The following is an 18,208-nucleotide window of genomic DNA, read 5'->3' on the forward strand; positions in this document are numbered from 1 at the left end:
TTTGTAGGGTTAAGTACCCTTTTGTAATTTTGAGTGTATAGGTCATACACATCCTCCGTTAAATATATTCCTAAGTGTTTTATTTTTGATGATAAGCAGTAGGTTTTTACAACTTTATCAGAGAAGATCGGAAACAGATTAATCAATATTGCCAGGATTGTCTACTTATTGGTAAAACTAGAACAAGTACTTATAAAACAAGGTAAAACAAGTATGGCTTATGAGAGATGTCCATTTTATTCAGATGAACTAAATTAGTTGACATTTTATTACTTGGTATCTTTGTAAGAAATTACATATGTATGAGTTTATGCTTTGCTTTTCTTGTAGATGTTTTTTTTTTTTTTTTTTTTTAACTTCCAGGAATTTTATGAATGTGACATTATTCAAGTGACCTGTGTTTTTAGGTCCTGTCTTAACAAGGACATATGTACTATTTCAACTTCATTTATGGTATATGCTGAATTTGAGGGAGCTTAGTGGCTAGATTTTGGTGTCATTCATGTAAGCCTTTAAAGAATATCAGATGCCTTGTTGCCCTTATTTGAGATCTTGTTTGATTTTTGAGAACAGTTCCATTTCTTCCTGGGGAAGGGCCAAATCTGAATCATTCCTATGAATTCATCTACCATTTTTCTCATGAACAAGTTATGTAGATCTGTTTTGTTATTTCTTAATGTAATTGTTTATTTTACGTCTTTAATGAATTTTACGAAAATTAGATCATTTTTAGATAAGATGTTAGAGCTAAGCTTCCTGGTCTCTTTACCTCCTTCATGATGAACTTTGCGTGATGAAATAGTGAACATTTAACAAAGGCATTTTGGATAAGGCGTGTGTCTATATGCTGAAGGGGAAAGCTGTTATGGACCATAACTCTTATACAAACCGATCAGCTGCCATCTGTGTACAAAGCACTGTGATCAGCAGAGACCTGTTTGTGCCACTGAGTAGACTGATGGCAGCAGATCAATTTAGCTGAGCTGTTCTGTAGCAGTTCGGTCACGAGGACATAGACACTACCAAACTGTAGTCATCATCACACCACTGTCCTTTGCTGGTTTAGATTGTGGCAAGAGAGAAAAAACTGCTTGCTCTCTTCACCCCAATACAGCTTGAGGTAAGATCCACCTTTTTTCTCTTGAAGGGATAAGCAAGACCAAAAGCAGCCTCTTTCAACTTTTCCCACATTATTTGGATTTAAATTTACGCTAGTTTTTCTCATGACAACCCCTCAGGCCAGGTATACAATTCAGCATCCCTTTGGTGGAGAAGCAACGTGTGTAGTACAGCTTAGATAAATTCTAATAACAAAATTGCATTGCTGAGCACATCTAAGTATTTGACCTTGAAGACTCCTAGGAGAGCAGACATTGCAGATTTCCCTACTTGCCCTTGACTTACAAGAGAGTAGATAATGAATTAATAGAAATTGATAAAGAGCGTCTGTCAGGCAGCCGCTGAGGTCATGAGGCTGGTATGCGGAAACAGTGCCCATACTACATGCGTAACACATAACTGCAGCCAGGAGGGGTGGGTGGGTCATCGAAGCAGGAAATTAGCCTTCAGAAGGAATGTTGGCTTTCTGCACGAGCTACAGCCGCATGGACTCACTGAGAGAAAACACACAGGGACATGGGGAGTGCTCACTGCTGCAGAGAAAAGAGCTCCTATAGAAGGTGGCAGCGGTATTGCTGTTACTGGTGCTTCAAAGATATTGAAGACAGTGCAGGTTAGATTTTTTTATTTTTAAATGAATCGACATGTTAATAGTATCAATAGCAAATGTTTAGTACTTCTCCTGTAGCTAAACAGACAACAGGCTGCTGAGGAATGAACAGGGAGGAGAAGACACAGCTTATGAGGCCTTTGCTTGTGATATTTTTCTTGTTGCTCTATTTTAAGCGAAGGTTAAATGTTGGGGTTTGCTGTGGAGCAGTCCACCTCCACTAATTTGTGCAGGGTGATTGTTAGTGTATTTGTTAGTATATACTCTACATGAGTCTTGAAAGAAATTTAGAGACTCCTAAGTGCATATTTAGTTTTCCCAAATACTTACTTCTGAAATATGAGCTTGTTAAAGGCCATGCTTTAGAAACACTTTGTAATTTTGCACACACATGTAACTTGTATGTATACTTGGTGTGTGTATGTTTCTGTTTTGAATAATTGTTACCTTTTCCCCCCCTTTTTGGTTAAACTGAGTGAGGACAAAATAGAAAGATTAAATGCATTTTTATGGTTAGTTTTTCAGACCATGTTCCTTTTATATGTATATTAAAATTTACTCCTGAATATTCTACTGATTGAGAATGGGTTGATGACCTCAGCAGTTACTTGTTAGATTTCCCCCCTTATAGTTAATTGTTATTCTTCTATTTGAAGACAGTGTCATGTGAATATTTTTTTGTGAGCCCTGAGTAATTGATTGATTTTGGTTTAGGAGCATCATGTTCAGCCATTTATTTAAATTCCTACAGAGAAATGTGAAGTTTAGTAACTACTTACCATTATCTAGAAATAGATATAAAAATTGGTATCTTGGAGTATTATATTTTAGATCATTTTGTAAATTGGGATTGCCCATGGTATAATCTCAGTTTGATTGCTGTGTCTTCTTCCCTTGCTGGGTATAGCCTGACATGAATAAGTTTACATTCCAATACTGAGGAATTGCATTCCACTGGGCAGTTCTGACGTACAACAAGAATGTGGAGGCCCATACAAAGGGCAAGTTTAGGGACAGTGATAGAAGAAGCTTCTGTATTCAGCAACTGCCTTTCGTGGAAACTCACGCTGGTGAAAAGTGCTCTTGACTCCACTTGGGTCGGGAAAATGTGGTCACAGAAAGTTAAGACAGGACGGCCTTACCAGAGTAAGATCCCCCAGTACCCCGTCCGGTGTATTTATGAAAACTAGGTAAGACTTTATATTTTCAAACATTTGTGCTTTCTGGTTGTAGGTCTTGAACTTACTTGAAAGAAAGTTTATCAAGCTATTAAAAATTTCTCAGTCTTACATTATGTAAAAGACTACTTTTGGTAATTTTTTGTCTGCATATCTTTACTACTATAAAGTCATTTTACACTTGTAAAAGTATTGTTAGCTCATTTCAATTTTAGAACAACTTGTAATTCTTAATTTTAAATTTATTCTGTACAAAAACTTAATGGGAATGGAAATCTGGATTGTTAAACTGTTTGTGGAGCAACCATTCTTAAATTGGTTGTACTTAGAGGGTATGAGCATTTAGGAATAATCTGCTTGTTGTGCTGTAAGTGGTCTTTTCAGTGATCATTTCTGTGAGTTAAACTTTTTTTTTTTAATAGCTCAGAGAACCAATAGATTGACCAAAAGTAAACCTGCATCACTTTTAGTTGTCATCTTTGGTTGTATTTAATGTAAGATAATAAGGACATTCTGAAATTACATTGAGGTTAATAGTTGAAAGCCAAACTCTATAGTATATTCATACAGAACAGTTTTAGAAGAATTTAAAATAGGCTGAAGTAATTAAATTTTTATACTGTGTAGAACCAGAAGACTATCAGCATTCTTAAAACATAGTGTACTTCTTCCTATCAGCCTATTTCTTTCTTTCTGACTTTATAGTCTCTTGTGAAAGGCTGCTATTTAGTATAGAAAGGGTTAACAAGTTTTTATATATTTCAGGCCAAGTCTCATTGATAACAGTTACCCACATCCTTCTTGATTTTGAAAGTTATTATGCATTTGTATTTGTGAGTATACACAAATTATGAGAAGACAGGAATTTTTAAAAATTTAATTCAAAGTCTAAAAATAAGCTACATGACTTTAAAAATTAAGAAGTTTAAACTTTAAAATATTGTTTATCATGGTATGTGGCATTATGAGTGCCATTTCAAAGAATCAGATATTTTACTAGTTGAAGTTCTCAGCAGCTGCCTGAAGAAGCTTGGTTTTTATAGATTTGACATTCAAATCTTTGACTTTCCCAGGGTAACTAACCCTCAAGCTCTTGATGGTAATTTGTAATTTTGCTGAATTTGAATTGCCATCTGAATTACAAAAGCTGATGTGTCTTTTTTTTTTTTTTACTCAACTAGGCAGTGAGTGAGCCTAGCCAACCTCTGAGAATTTACCTCTTAACAAAATTCTGCTCCCCACCTGTCATTGAGTTTGTGCCTTATGGGTGAATGCGATACATGGTAGCAGTGTGCCTGAGGAGGTCTGGAAACTATTCCTCTGTAAACCTCAAGCTGACCAAAGACCAGAGTTTATGTTATTGAGTGTGGAAAGCAAGAGAAAGGGTAAGGTCAGTGTAGAATGATGGAATCCTGGATCATGGAATCTTTTGTTTCAGGCATCTCGTTTAACCTTCCCTCAGAGAAGCTGGCTTAGTTTCTTCAATTGTGAAAGGAAAACTGAACTAGAGAGACAGTTCTTAGGGGGAAGTAGGAATGCATTGGTCATATGTAGAATCACTTGGGGGCCTTTCCTGAAAACAAATGTTTGAGAACCTTTGAATGTAGTAGCTTGGATTATGCCTCACTTTCAGATTTGAAGCTGAAAAGTGCCAAGAGACCCTGTACTCTGTGATTTTCTAAGTTTTTTCTCGACTCTGAAGTTCTACAAATCTGTTCTGCTTTTGAGATGCAGCTATAGGAAGCAAAAGATATTCCTTAACTCGTGGTACTTAATAAATATTCTGTCTGTATTCATAACTTGCTGTGTACTCACCTTTTGTAGAAGATACGTACATTCTCACATCCCACCTATGTAAGAATAGGGACTATATTTAGCAAGCTCTGTATTGATTACAGAGTTTATATAGATTTTGTTGTTCGTGTCCAGTGAGTATTTGGAAGGAGGTACAGGAAGCAAAATCGTGGAGATGGGGCTAGCATGGCCATACCCTCTAATCTATGGCCAGGGATAAAACTTAAAACATGGGTTTACTGTTGCGTGGAAAAAAATTTAGGTATAATTGGCTTTTCAAAAATATTTCAGTAATATTTGTTTACCTTTTCCCCATTTCTTCGTAGTTCCACTTTTACCTACAACTTCTCTCACTTCATTGCTAATTAATGTAGAAAAGAGATTGGTTCCAGGCTTATCAGTGGTGTAATTAAGTCATCAAAGTTAACTCTTGTTCCTAAGATTTTCTGTTATTTGGCTAGAGAGGTAGTGTTCCCACTTTCTGTTATACAAGTCCTGGATTTTGTTTTTTTTTTTCTTTTAAGATTTATTTATTTATTCATGAGAGAGAGAGAGAGAGGCAGAGACACAGGCAGAGGGAGAAGCAGGCTCCATGCCTGGAGTCCGACTTGGGACTCCAGGATTGCGCCTTCGGCCAAAGGCAGGCGCTAAATCGCTGAGCCACCCAGGGATCCCCCAAACCCTGGATTTTTGCCAAGAAACTCAACCTCTAACCTTACATAAAACATACCATTTTAACTATTTTTTAAAAGTTTATTTATTTATTTTTTTAGTAGTCTCTACACCCAATGTGGAGCTCGAACTCACATCCCTGAGATCAAGAGTTCCATGTTCTTCTGACTGAGCCAGCCAGGCACCCCTGCCATTTTACCTTTAAGGTGTATGATTCAGTGGCATTAATTACAATCACACTTGTGTAACCGTGAGCACTACCTGTTTCCAAAATTTATGTTCCATGGCCCCAAATGGAAACTGTAACCATTAAGCATTCCTATAACCTGCAATAATATGTAGTCTACTTTCTGTCCTTATAAATTTTCCTGTTCTATATGTTTCATATAAGTAGAATCTTATAGTTGTCATTTTGTGACTGCCTTATTGTACTCAGCATAATGCTTTCAAGGCTGATCCAGGCTGTAGCATGTGTCAGAACCTCAGTCCTTCTTATGGCTTCCTTTGTATGTATTTATCACATTTTGTTTAAATAGTAATCTATTGATGAATATTTATGTTGTTTCCACCTTTTGGCTATTGTGAATAATGCTGTAGTGAACTTTGATGTACAAGTATCTGTTTGAGTCCTTGTTTGTAATACTTTTGAGTATTAATCTAGTTGTGGAATTGCTGGGTCATATGGTTATTCTGTTTAGCCTTTTGTTGAAGAACCAATTTGTTTTCCACAATGACTGCACCACTTTACACTCCCACCAGCTAAGTAACAAGGGTTCCAAGTTCTCTGTTCTCTTTAACACTTTTTTTTTTTTTAATTATCATCTTAGTATCTGATGCACATTTGGCATCAGGTATGAAATGGTATCTCATTGTGGATTTGATTTGCCTTTCTTTAATGACCCAGGATGTTAATCAGTTTTTCATGTGTTTATTGGCTATTTGTATACCTTTTTTTGGAGAAAAGTCCATTAAAATACTTGGCTCAATTTTTAATTAGGTCATTTGTCTTTTTCTTTTTTCTTTTTTTTTTTTTACATTTGTCTTGTTGAATTATAGGAGTATATAGGAGTATATATATACATATATATATATATATATTCTGAGTATTAAACACTTCTCAGATGTATGATTTGCAAATATTTCCTCCTGTTTGTCTTTTCAGCTTCTTGATAATGTCCTTTGATGCACAGAAGTTTTTGATTTTGATGAAGTCCAATTTATCTATTTTTCCTTTTGCTTCTTCGGCTTTTATAAAGTGTCATGTCTAAGAATCTCATTGCTGAACCTAAAACAGACTTAACTATAGAGAACAATCTGAGGGTTGCTGGAGGAGAGATGGGGGAGGGGGAAATGGGGAATGGGTTAAACAGGTGATGGGTATGAAGGAGGGTGCTTGTGAGCACCTGATGTTGTATGTAAGTGATGAATCACTAAATCCAACACCTGAAACTAATATTACACTTATGTTAACTAAATGAAATTTAAATAAAAACTTGGAGGAGAAAACCGAAAGAATCCATTGCCAGATCCAATGTCATGAAGATTTATCCCGTTTATTTCCTAAGAGTTTCATGGTTTGTGCTTTTTTATTTAGGTCAGTGATGATTTTCAGTTAATTTTTGTATGTGGTGAGAGGTAAGCAACTAACTTACTCTTTTTTTTTTTTTTTTTAATGTGTCAGTACAGTTGTCCTAGCACATTGTTCTTTCCCCACTGATTGAACTTGGCATCCTTGTCAAAATTTGGTTAGCTATAGATATATGGGTTTATTTCTGGACTCTTAATTTTGTTTCATTGTTTTATACGTCTATCCTGTACCATACTGTTTTGATTACTATAGCTTTGAGGTGAGTTTTGAAATTAAAAGTGTGAGTCCAGAAAAAACAACAAAAAAAAAGTGTGAGTCCTCTGCCTTTGTTCTTTTTCAAGACTGTTTTGGCTGCATAGGCCCCCTGTGATTTTATATGAATTTGAAGATTAGCTTTTCCATTTCTGCAAAAAAAGCTGTTGTGATTTCTGACTTTTTTATCTCCCTCCCTCCGTCTCTCCCTCTTTTCTTTCTCCTTCCTTCCCCCCTGCCCCTTTTTTTTTCTGACTTTTCTTAAAACCTTTAAGGATTGTAAGTATATTTTTAAATTGCCCACATTCTTATTTAATTTGTATCATTCATGGATTTTCTTAAATCATGATTTTAGAAACTTAAATGATACCAAGTTGTAGCTGCTATTAATAGGAAGGGTTCTTTTAATTTGTACCTCTGAACTTACAGGAAAGCCCTTTGGAATCTCTTAATTTTTTTGTTGGAGACTTTTCAGGTCTGTGTTTTTCCCCTTAGAAACTTTACTAGGGCAATGCTATATCATAGGTTTTACATAGTTTTCTATATGGGTAGGTATAGTAATTTTTATTTTTTATTACTTCCTAGTGTGTTCATCATTTTGAGGTGCGTTTTGTGTATTATTTATTATGTTAGCAGCTCATGCTTTAAAGACTTCTAGTGTTCATTTATGTCATTTAAAATGTGAGAACCTCTTATTGTTTAATGTCATTAAATGGTGTGTGCATTTGATCACTTTTCACATTGGATAGTTCATTGTATAGATTGGATCTTCTATTTATTGCCTTCTTGCCCTCACATAAAACTTAATGAAATATTTTGTTCTTTATTCTTCTTGGCCTTTTTTTGTACTTCACTGTCTAAACATCTATATGTCATTTGCAAACCTGAAGATTTCTCTCCATTTGTTTCTACTAAATCATCTAAAATATTTAAAAAAAACTGATCTTAATATCACTTAGGGTAGATCTTATCTCTTATACATCTCTGTCTGGTTTCCTTTTTTATCTCTGTACTTATTTTCCAGAACTGCGTTTTTAAAACAGTTTATAGAACTTGATCCAAGGTTTTAAAAAGCTTATTAATAAATAATGATATTTACTTTTGTTTACATATTTATTGTTTCAAAGAATAACATAGGAAAAGCAAAAGTATTTTGTGGACTTAGTGAATTTCTAGCTTAACATTTTTCATTACTCTTCCTGTTAATTCCTACCTTACAGCTTCCGGTTTGTAAGCAAAGAGTAAATCATCTTTGCGTTTGAGTCAAGAGGCCTAGTCCTTAGGCCTAGCATGTGCATTCACGACCTACTCTTTGGCTCTTTTGGGGCCGGTCTTTACTTCTGGGTTCTTGACTATATTTGAAGTAATAGATTTTTTGATAAGTGAAATAGTATATCCTCCTTTGCTAGAGTACGTTCTGTGTGCATTTGCCTTTTCTGCTCTGTGTATTCAAGGAATTACCTGAGGGAGAGTATTATTTCTCCTATGGTTCACATATTTATGTTGTTCAGTAAGGCTCGAGTCTTCTGTGGCTACCAAGAAAGTTTCTTCAGATTCTAATGTATTTCAATTCCTTAAAAGACTTTCCTGGAGGTATTTTTTAATAGCACATTTTAGAGGATGCAGACTTTCCATCTCCAAAGTAATAGATAATATTTTCCTACCATAGAATTCCTTCGAGCCAATGGCTAATCTGCACAGGGATTTTCACTTCATGGTTCTAGTGCATATATAGCTGTGTCAGAATAAATATGCTATGGTGTTAAGGTGGGAGTTATCACACGTAGGGCAAAGTTGCTGTGTCTGAGTTCACTAGTGAAAAATTTCAGGAGAAATGGTTTTATAGTATGCATAACCACTTGAATTAAGAAAAGTCTAAAGTTGAATACTTTTCCTTAAACTTATCTAGAATAAGTTGATTTGAAAATTTAGAAAAATTAAATGCACTTTTTGGGTGAAAGAAATGCTTAACCTAAGTGAGTTCAATTATAGAAGAAAAAAATTTTTTTAAGATTTTATTTATTTATTCATGAGAGACACACAGAGAGGCAGACACACAAGGCAGAGGGAGAAGCAGGCTCCATGCAGGGAGCCCAGTGTGGGACTTGATCCTGGGACTCCAGGATCAGGCCCTGGGATGAAGGTGGCACCAAGCCACCCGGGCTGCCCTATAGAAGAAAATTTATATGCATTTTATACTTTGCGTATTTTTATAGCTTGCCATTGGTTCAGTTCCATCCATTAGAATATTCTAAGTCTTCACCTAACTGGGAATGATTTAAAACAGCCTAATATACAACACATTCATACTGATTTTCTGTTATATATGTTATCAATTTGAAAACATGATACTGGAATTTTTCGGAAAAATATATGTCTGAAATGTAAGAAATTGAATGGTTCCTTGTCATTCTGTGTAAATAATGATTAAAGAGTTTCTCTTTCTCCAGTAGTTTTTGTTCTTTAGTTTCACTTACTTGAAGAGTTGGCCTAAATTTACAATTTATATTTCATAAATCTTTTTTTTTCTCCCTAGTTTTGGCAAGCGTTCTGCAGGAAGCTTTAGGCGTGGCTGTGAATGCATTGTTTTAGAGCCTTCTGAAATGATTGTGGTAAGAATACTTCTTTGAAGACTTTTTTCCCTAAAAAAAGTTGCAAAATAAAAGCCCTTTAACAAAGTCCTTATAATAGTGTATTATATATTTTATAACTTTAGATATATTTATATTTATATTTCATAATTTTTAGTATGAATCTGAGTTCATAATCATAATACTGTAATTATTTATAATATTCAATGAAATGAAAAGGATAAAAGACTCAAAAGGGGCAAGTACCTAAATGTTTTGTGATTGAACTTTGTCAAATCAATATTTGATAATACCACTTAATTGAAATTTGGAGGGAATACTTGAACTGCAGAACTTTATTTCTTGAGATATTAATTGGAATGAATGAAATACTTCAGATGAGTCACAGTGGTATGAATTCAGGCAATGGTTAACATAAGGAAACCAATTTCTGTTTTTTGTGTCTATCCTACATCAATATATTTTTTAAATCCTACAATTCAGTTAAAAAGAGAAACAAAGTTCTCAACAGAGTGTCTAGCCAGCATACCAACCCCCCAATTTTCTGGCCTAATATAGAAGATGGTGAAAGCTTTTTATTCACAGTTAATGAAGTATTTGGTAGAAAACTACAAGTCTATTTTTAGAGAAGAGTTAGGGTTTTTCCCTATGATGTAGGAGAGGAATTTATCAGAATGAAAACTTCCTTGTCAAAGCTAGTGAAAACCTTTGGTAAAATTTCACAAAATTTACTCTTAAGGGAGAAAGTAGCGTGGTGGTGAGTAAAGATACAAGATTGGAAAAATGTAGTGGTTACATAGGAGTTTCCAGCAACAGGTCTTGAAAAGTGTTTTAGATATTTCCTAGAGATTTTGGCCTCTGCTAGTGCTATTTAGTGTTTCTCTAAGGGACTTTTGATCTTCAATATTCTTTGAGGATTTTACATTTGCTGGTATCATACAAACTACTAGTTTGCTAGTGTGAGAATAGTCTTAGAATCTTAGTATGCCTTGATTGTGAGTAATCACATTTTCATTATATAAGTATGAGGAGGATTGACCTAAGGTAACTTTTATTCTGGGTTAGTCCATTCATCAGTTTCTAAAATGTTGAAAATGAGGATTTTTTTTTTCAAAAATAACACTTTATAAAAAGAGAAACTGAACCCACAGATTGAAAGTAGGAAGAGAAACCCTTAGGTAACAAAGCCATTCTGCTAGCAGTCCTGTTTGAGTCATTTGGGATTTGGGGGTTTTTATAGCTTTACTCATGTACATCAGGATTAAGACAATGAGGGCAGTTGCTTTCATAATTTGAGGCAATGTATCCTGTGAGTTCTTTCACTAATAAATCAGTACAAAGATTACTGAAAATATCCTTCCCTTTGAAACTGCAGGAAATTCAAGAGTTACTCATATTGTCCTAAGTGGAACTGAAAATGCTTCTTCATAAAAGAAAAGTTACTCAAAACCAGTTAGTTCCAGAGAAGTTCAGAAACACTTAGTCTGTTACCGTAGTTTGTCTACAAATGTCTTTGCAGAATGAATGAATATGGACCTACCTGTAAGTTTTATTTTGCCGCTGGTCTTAATATGGAATGTTGTGTTTGAGGAAATAAGTTTTTGGGGGTTTTATTTCAGGTGGACTATATGGATGAAAATGAAGAATATTTTCAGCGTCAAGCTTCTCATCGACAGTCTCGAAGGAGATTTAGAAAAATCAACCAGAAAGGTGAAAGACAAACAATTATTGACACTGTGGATCCTTATCCTGTGGGCAAACCACCTTTGCCTCGAGGCTATCATACGGTAAGTTATTAAAGTATAATATTTTTATTTATCTTTAGTTTTTTATTGGGAATTATGTGAAAAGACATGTAGATTTCCTATTTTAAAGGAATTATTATTCCTTTCTGTGATATGCTTATCCAAAGTGTAGATTTTGTTGGAAACCCATACAGTATGAATAGTTTAAAAGAGCATTGAAATAAGATATCAAAAGACATTGTTTAGCCCTTTTATTTTTTAAAATGTCCCCTGAGGATTAGCTTTGTGTGTGCAGCTATGCAGTTGTAACTGGGATATTTTAAGTTCTTACCTTAATCTAAAATTTGAGCTTCCCTTGCCCCTACCCCAGTGACTGGCATCACACTTATTTTTTATTTCAAAAGTAGATATAGCAATATAGGCTATTTTCATAGCTTCGCATACCACTACAAGAATAGTACCTGATAATTTTTTTTGTTTTTAACATGATGAAGTGAAAGCATAATTTGAAGCAGTGCTTTCAAAAATCCCAATGTTTAGTTGATCTGAAGTATTTCTGATAGGTTCAAAGATCCTTTTAAATGCTGTAGCCCACTTGATCATCATTTATTTCATAAATATTTAATAAAGTATTTTTATGTTTGAGGAAACCAAGGCACAGATAATGAATGATTTATAGAAGACCCCAATGTAGTCAGTTTCAGGACCTTATTTTTCATACTCCTTACCTTCTGCTTAGCTCCACCATGCTCATTTCCCCCGGTGGCCAATCCAAAATAGTTGAGAATATATTTGAGGATTTCTATTTTCAGAAAGAAAGTAACAGGAGTTCTTACATATGTCATTATAGAGTCAAAGGTGATTTGTCTGTACATAAATACCATTAAGTAAGTAGTCATTATATGTGAAATCAGTTTTAAAATAAAAATATGGAAAACATAAAAGTAGGTAATTGACAGCTCTTTTACATTTCTCATTTGTTTTGCTTACCTGCATTTTTCTTTCTTTTTGTAAGTATTAAATGCAAAATACATGGGAAAATATATATAGCCTTAAAATTATATATTCAATTTTTAGTAACTCTTAGTGATATGATATACTTGATACCCGCACTTCATCACTTCATATGTTTTATTTCTGAGAGCTCTTTGTGTGTGAATATTTAAGCAGTTTTGACCACCAGCTACTTGCCTACTCCTTTCACTACCCATGCACTATTTTAATTTAACATGAATTTTATAGCTGAATCATTTCATTGAGCTCATTTGGAAAGGGTAGCTTTTTGCTCATCATAAAGAGAGCTTTGTTTGTCCTTTGGAGAGACTTGGTATTTAAAAAAAAAAAAAAAAACCTATGAAAGGTTTTTTTGTTAGCATTGTCTGTAAAAGAAGGTAGTATTTTTAGTGTTGATATAGCATCATGGAAGAAGGAAATTTGGATTAAAAATAGTCGTACATATTAATAGTTACATATTATTTTAGCCTGGTGCTAATATTGTTAATATTCTTTCTGTTCTGAAATTATTTTTCCACATCAGATTCCATACTAAGATAGTGAGAGTATGAGTTACTTAAAATTTAGTGTTAAGCAGATTGGTTTAATTCTATAGTCTTATATTTTTCACACTAAAGTTGAGGGAATCATATAACTGTTTCTCTCTTTTATTCCCCTGTGTCCCGTCCCCCTCCCCTTTGTGGAATATTTCACTCACTTTTCCCTATGTGACTTCCCTTTTCTGGTCTGATTTTTAAAAGTGTGTAGGGTTTTTTTATTATTACGAGATTACTTATTTTCTCATTTTGATTTAATGGTTTTAAGAAATACCTGGTTAATAGGTACTTTTATTAGGGAATATTCAGTGCTAGGATGAAAAGTTTAACTTGATTACTAATGGATCATGTACTAGGTTACTAATATATGACATGCTGGTATTAATTTTACTAAATGAGTTCTGATTGGCAACAATATGGTCATAATAGAAAATATTGGATCTTCTTAATTGTGTGCGAGGTGTGTTTTAATTATATTTAGGTAATATTCTTTCATCTAAATACATGATTTTAACATAAAAAAACAACAATATTTTGTTTTGTATATATGGTGCCACAGGATTAAAAGAATGAAATGAAAATTATTATTCCTCATTAGTCCTAAGTTATATTTCCTTATCCGTAACAGAAATATTTCTCCTTGAAAGAACCTTAGTAGAGAGGGACTGAGGGTGAAAAGTTTATTTAGAAAATGCATGATCATACTTCACAGGTGATTTTAAATAATTTCAAGTGCATGACTAAAAAACAGAGAACATTATACATACAGCCAATTCTATATGGTCATTCTTAACCTGATTTTAACATTATCTTCATTTTGGCAGATATACTATAGCATGTCTGATAATGTTCATCTTTTCCTTTCCTCTTTTATGGCACTCATTTCATTTTGGCTCAAAGGAATGCACTAAATCTCAGGTATTGTAATTTGTGTGTGGTCTCCTAATACTAACCTAAGTTTATTTGTGAATTTGCATTGTAACTAATAAGTTTATAATATTGATGTGTTTGGCTTAATCTTGTTCTTTTGTATTTTGCCCTAATTTAGTAAAATCTCTTAAACCATCAGTGGTTCAGGTGATGGCACAGTCTAGTTTATTTGTGCAGATGTAGTGATGCATTGTCCACCTCAGGTCCACCTAAGCGCAACCTGCTTGTTTTTAAGAATGAGTAGAAGCACTGTTCTTAACTGATGTGATTTGCAAGTAAAGAAATGAAGAGGGAAAGACAGGTAGTCATAATGGATATTTAATTGCTTCTTATGAGAAAGCTTATGGGAAATCCATTAGAAATTTACATTTTAAATGCTGTAGGTGAAAGCTTTAAATTTCAGGAATCCCAATATGAGAGCATTTTGGGACTACTAGTAAAATTTTAGTCAGAATAAGGGCTAAGTCAGAAAGGAAATGAGAATCTAAGAATGCTTGTGTTTTCTTATTTGCACTTTATTTTTAACCAGATTTCATGCTTTATTTCATTCTTTATTTTAATCAAGAGGCCTATAATAATATCTTTGCTCATTTCTTCCATGCCAACACATGACTAATTTATGATTTGCAGTGTTACTGTTTAGAAAATGTTCAGATTGGGGGTTATCAGGGAATTTGGAGTCAAGGAAGGAAAACAGGAAAACTGATTTATCTCTGGAAATGAATTGGTTAAGTAACTAGTAAAATTTTATGATTGTGTTTTCTTATTGCACAGGAAAAAGATCATATACAATTTAATTCACATTAGAAGAAGTCTGCTGTCCATATAATATCTTTGACAATATCTTTGTCCATATAATATCTTTCAGTCAGTAACCTTGCCTGAAAACATGAAATACTTGTATAGGTTTTCAAATTAAAATGAGGCAGTAATTGTATGTTCTGTGCAAGAGAATGCATATTAAAATGCCACAGGTGTCATTGCTGCTATACTATACTTTAGAAGCACTGCTAAATTTTAAATGATGTGATGAATCTTAAGTATTTTCATGCCATTTTTAAATTTAATAAAATTTTGATGTAATTGTTTTACTTTTTAAAATTGCTCTAGTGTTTTTGGGCTTTTATCTGGTAATGCTATACTCTAAAAATATAGAACTTTCATATTTTAAAAGATGCATCAATATATAATTACTCTTCCTCTTTTTTAATATGAAAAATTACCAGTTAGCCTGATTCCTGTTTAAAAGTAGGAATTGAATTGAAAATGTACACTGAGTTATGAGCTATACCTTATGTACACTTTTTAAAATTAGACGTGTTGCAGTATTTTAGAACAGATTATAATAATTTTCTTCAGAACCGTGAGTACTCAGATAGTCCATATCAAGTGTTTTCAAGACATGTTTTTCAAGGCAAGTGTATGAGGTTTGCGGAGAGAATAATAAGCACTTTAAAATGCAGTGAGAAGGGAATATTGGAGATGGCTTTCATTAGCATTTTCCTACATTTTGATGTGTTGAGGTTGAGGCTGTATTTAAGATTGCCAGAAAATAGGATGTGGCATGAATTTTAGTCTTTTTTTTTTTTTTTGGTAAAGATTTTATTTATTTATTTGAGAGAGCGAAAGAGAGAAAGCATGGGCAGGGGGAGGGGCAGAGGAAGAGGGAAAGCAGACTGCCCTCCGAGCAGGGAACTGGATGTGGAGAACCCAGGGATCATGCCCTGAGCTGAAGGCAGCCACTTAACTGACTGAGCCACCCAGGAGCCCCATAAATTTTCAGTCTTAGAATAGGTAACAAAAAATAAGGTTCTTGGCAGAGGCTGAAAGATTTTGGGTCAGTCTCTTTAGACTTTGAACAAGTTAATTTTGTCTGTGAGTTCAGAATAGGGTAGAGGAGAAAAGCTTTATTTTACCTATAATCACAGGCCCTACCTATCTATATTTATGGGTAATTTTTTCCAGGAGTTTGTGATTTATTTTAGAAGATATTTAAAAGGAGGACTTAACCTACTTGACTGGAGTAATAGGGAGACTGGCACATACCTGTTCTGTCATCTTTTATTTTTTTTATTTTAATAAAAAGAGAGCTCTGCCTTCTCAGTTTAGAAAGAGCAAATATTGTACAGAGATATTAGACCGAAGATGGAAGAAAACTTGTCTACACCATGGAGTTTATACACGTACCAGCAGACACTTCAGCCTGGGAAGGCTGAAACAATTGAAATGCTCCCGGTGCTTTGAAGTTCTGATGACTTTCCACTCCCATTCCTATTACCCCCAAAAGAATAGCTGTTTTTTTTTTTTTTTTTTAATAGTTTAATTAGCAAACATCTATAGAATATTACCTATGTATATACTACTGTTCTAAAACATTTCACATAAATTAAATCATTTAATATACATATCTACCCTGTGAAGAATGGATTATTATTACTACATTTTACAGATTAAGAAATGAAAGAATAAGGTTAGGGGATGCGCTCAAGGACACACAGCTACTAAGAAATAGTATTCAAACCCCAGAAGTCTGGTTCCAGAGTCAAAGCTCTTCACATCATTGTCTACTGCAGAACACAATAAACTCAATGAATGAAGGTGACTTCTTTTAAAATATGAAAAAACAAAACAAAACAAAAGAAGATTATATATTGAAAGGATCGGTATTCCTCAGCTATCACAACTTCTCAGCCAAACATTTTATGAGATTTCATTTAGTTTAGATAATATTTGGAAATGTCCATGACTAGTAGCTGTTAGGATGAAAAAAGTCAAAATCCAAGATGGCTTTGTGACGTTTAATTTTTTTTTTTTAATCTTGAAATGTTTTGTTTGAATGTAAGCACACTCATACTGTCCCAAAGGACATTTATACAAATTTGAATTAGGAGGATTTGAACACAGTATATCATAAACCATATTCATAAAGTTTCAATCAATGCAAAATTTTTGAAGTAATGAAAGCCTGTTGGTCACATAAAAAGGTATCTCCCAATATTTTATTAGTAGTCCTTTTCTACAATATGAATATACATTTCAGAGCACTGTTTAATAATTATGTATTACATTTTTCAGTAGATTGGGCTTAGTTTAAAATTCTTGGTGCAGATGTATAAGAGGTAATAAAAAATACTACATAAAATTATTAAGTTAATATAAAATGAGAATACTTTTTGTATTATAGTCCGTGATAATACAATATCTATAAAATGTGGCACCAATGTAATAAGATTGATTCATGCATGAGGCTTATGGAAATGAGTCCCATTTTTTATATGGTTATTCTTTATAATAATATAAAACAAGTTCTATTTCTTATAATGGTTATATAATCATTCTTAGGTTATATCATATTTCTCTGAAGTAGATTTTTTTTAAAAAAGACTTAAGTTATTTCCATTTTCAGTTAAAGACTACTTGGTTTCGTTAGTTTCAAAAATTGTTAGATAAGGAAACAAATGAAAAATTACAGATATTATGCACTTTTAGACAAATCTTTTTGACTGGATTATTCTTTCATTAAAAATAGTATTTCACTCATGTCATGGCTTTGCTTTTTCACTTATTTTTTACTGAAATCTTCATTTAATGCAATATTTGCTGCTTAACGGTAAGAGAATATGTTTTGAGTAATATATCAGTGACTTGTATACTTAATTTCCTAGAATATTAAGATCTTAGGATTTTAACTTACAACAATCATTTTACATCATATTACACCTATGATTTATTCATATGCTGATATCTTAAAATTTGTTTATATGCTTATAAAGAAAATATTCAAATACAGGGGAGATTGTTAATTATTTCAACATTTTCATTCTTCTTTAAATTCATCAAACATTTGTTTGCTTAATTGAACCTAAAGCCTTTGTCTTCAATAATGTCGTAATGCCTCTCTGTGAATTATAATAGGATGGAGTTTTAGAAAATGTGTGTATTCTCTTCCTTGTATCATAGAAAGGAAAGCTCAGTATCTTCATTTACATATTTTATTCATTTAATGAATATTTATTGAATGCTCACCTTGTTTCATGTTTGTGCCAGACTTTAGGGCTATAAAGGTCTATAGGATAGACATATTTTGCCCTTATTATCCTTTTAGTTTCATAGGGGATATAGATAAATAAATGGGCAACTAAAATGCAGGGAATTCTAGGTACGTGGAGGCACATTGGA

General features: G+C 33.4%; 1 protein-coding gene across 10 annotated transcripts in view; it reads left to right on the forward strand.

Moving 5' to 3' along the window:
- Positions 1 to 18,208, forward strand: part of RAPGEF2 (Rap guanine nucleotide exchange factor 2) — a 241,904-nt gene that overhangs the window by 116,576 nt on the left and 107,120 nt on the right. For 5 of the 10 annotated variants that reach the window (XM_038559121.1, XM_038559124.1, XM_038559126.1 and 2 more), the window contains exons 5-7: positions 9,750 to 9,825; positions 11,424 to 11,591; positions 14,000 to 14,017. In XM_038559121.1, the coding sequence (XP_038415049.1) occupies positions 9,750 to 9,825; positions 11,424 to 11,591; positions 14,000 to 14,017 (262 nt within the window). Of the gene's footprint in view, positions 1 to 1,589; positions 1,733 to 2,761; positions 2,920 to 9,749; positions 9,826 to 11,207; positions 11,347 to 11,423; positions 11,592 to 13,999; positions 14,018 to 18,208 lie in introns of those variants that run through there. The other 5 variants (XM_038559122.1, XM_038559127.1, XM_038559130.1 and 2 more) reach the window with 4 other exon arrangements.

The sequence above is a fragment of the Canis lupus genome, chromosome 15, assembly GCF_011100685.1.
Source record: "Canis lupus familiaris isolate Mischka breed German Shepherd chromosome 15, alternate assembly UU_Cfam_GSD_1.0, whole genome shotgun sequence".
NCBI lineage: Eukaryota > Metazoa > Chordata > Mammalia > Carnivora > Canidae > Canis > Canis lupus.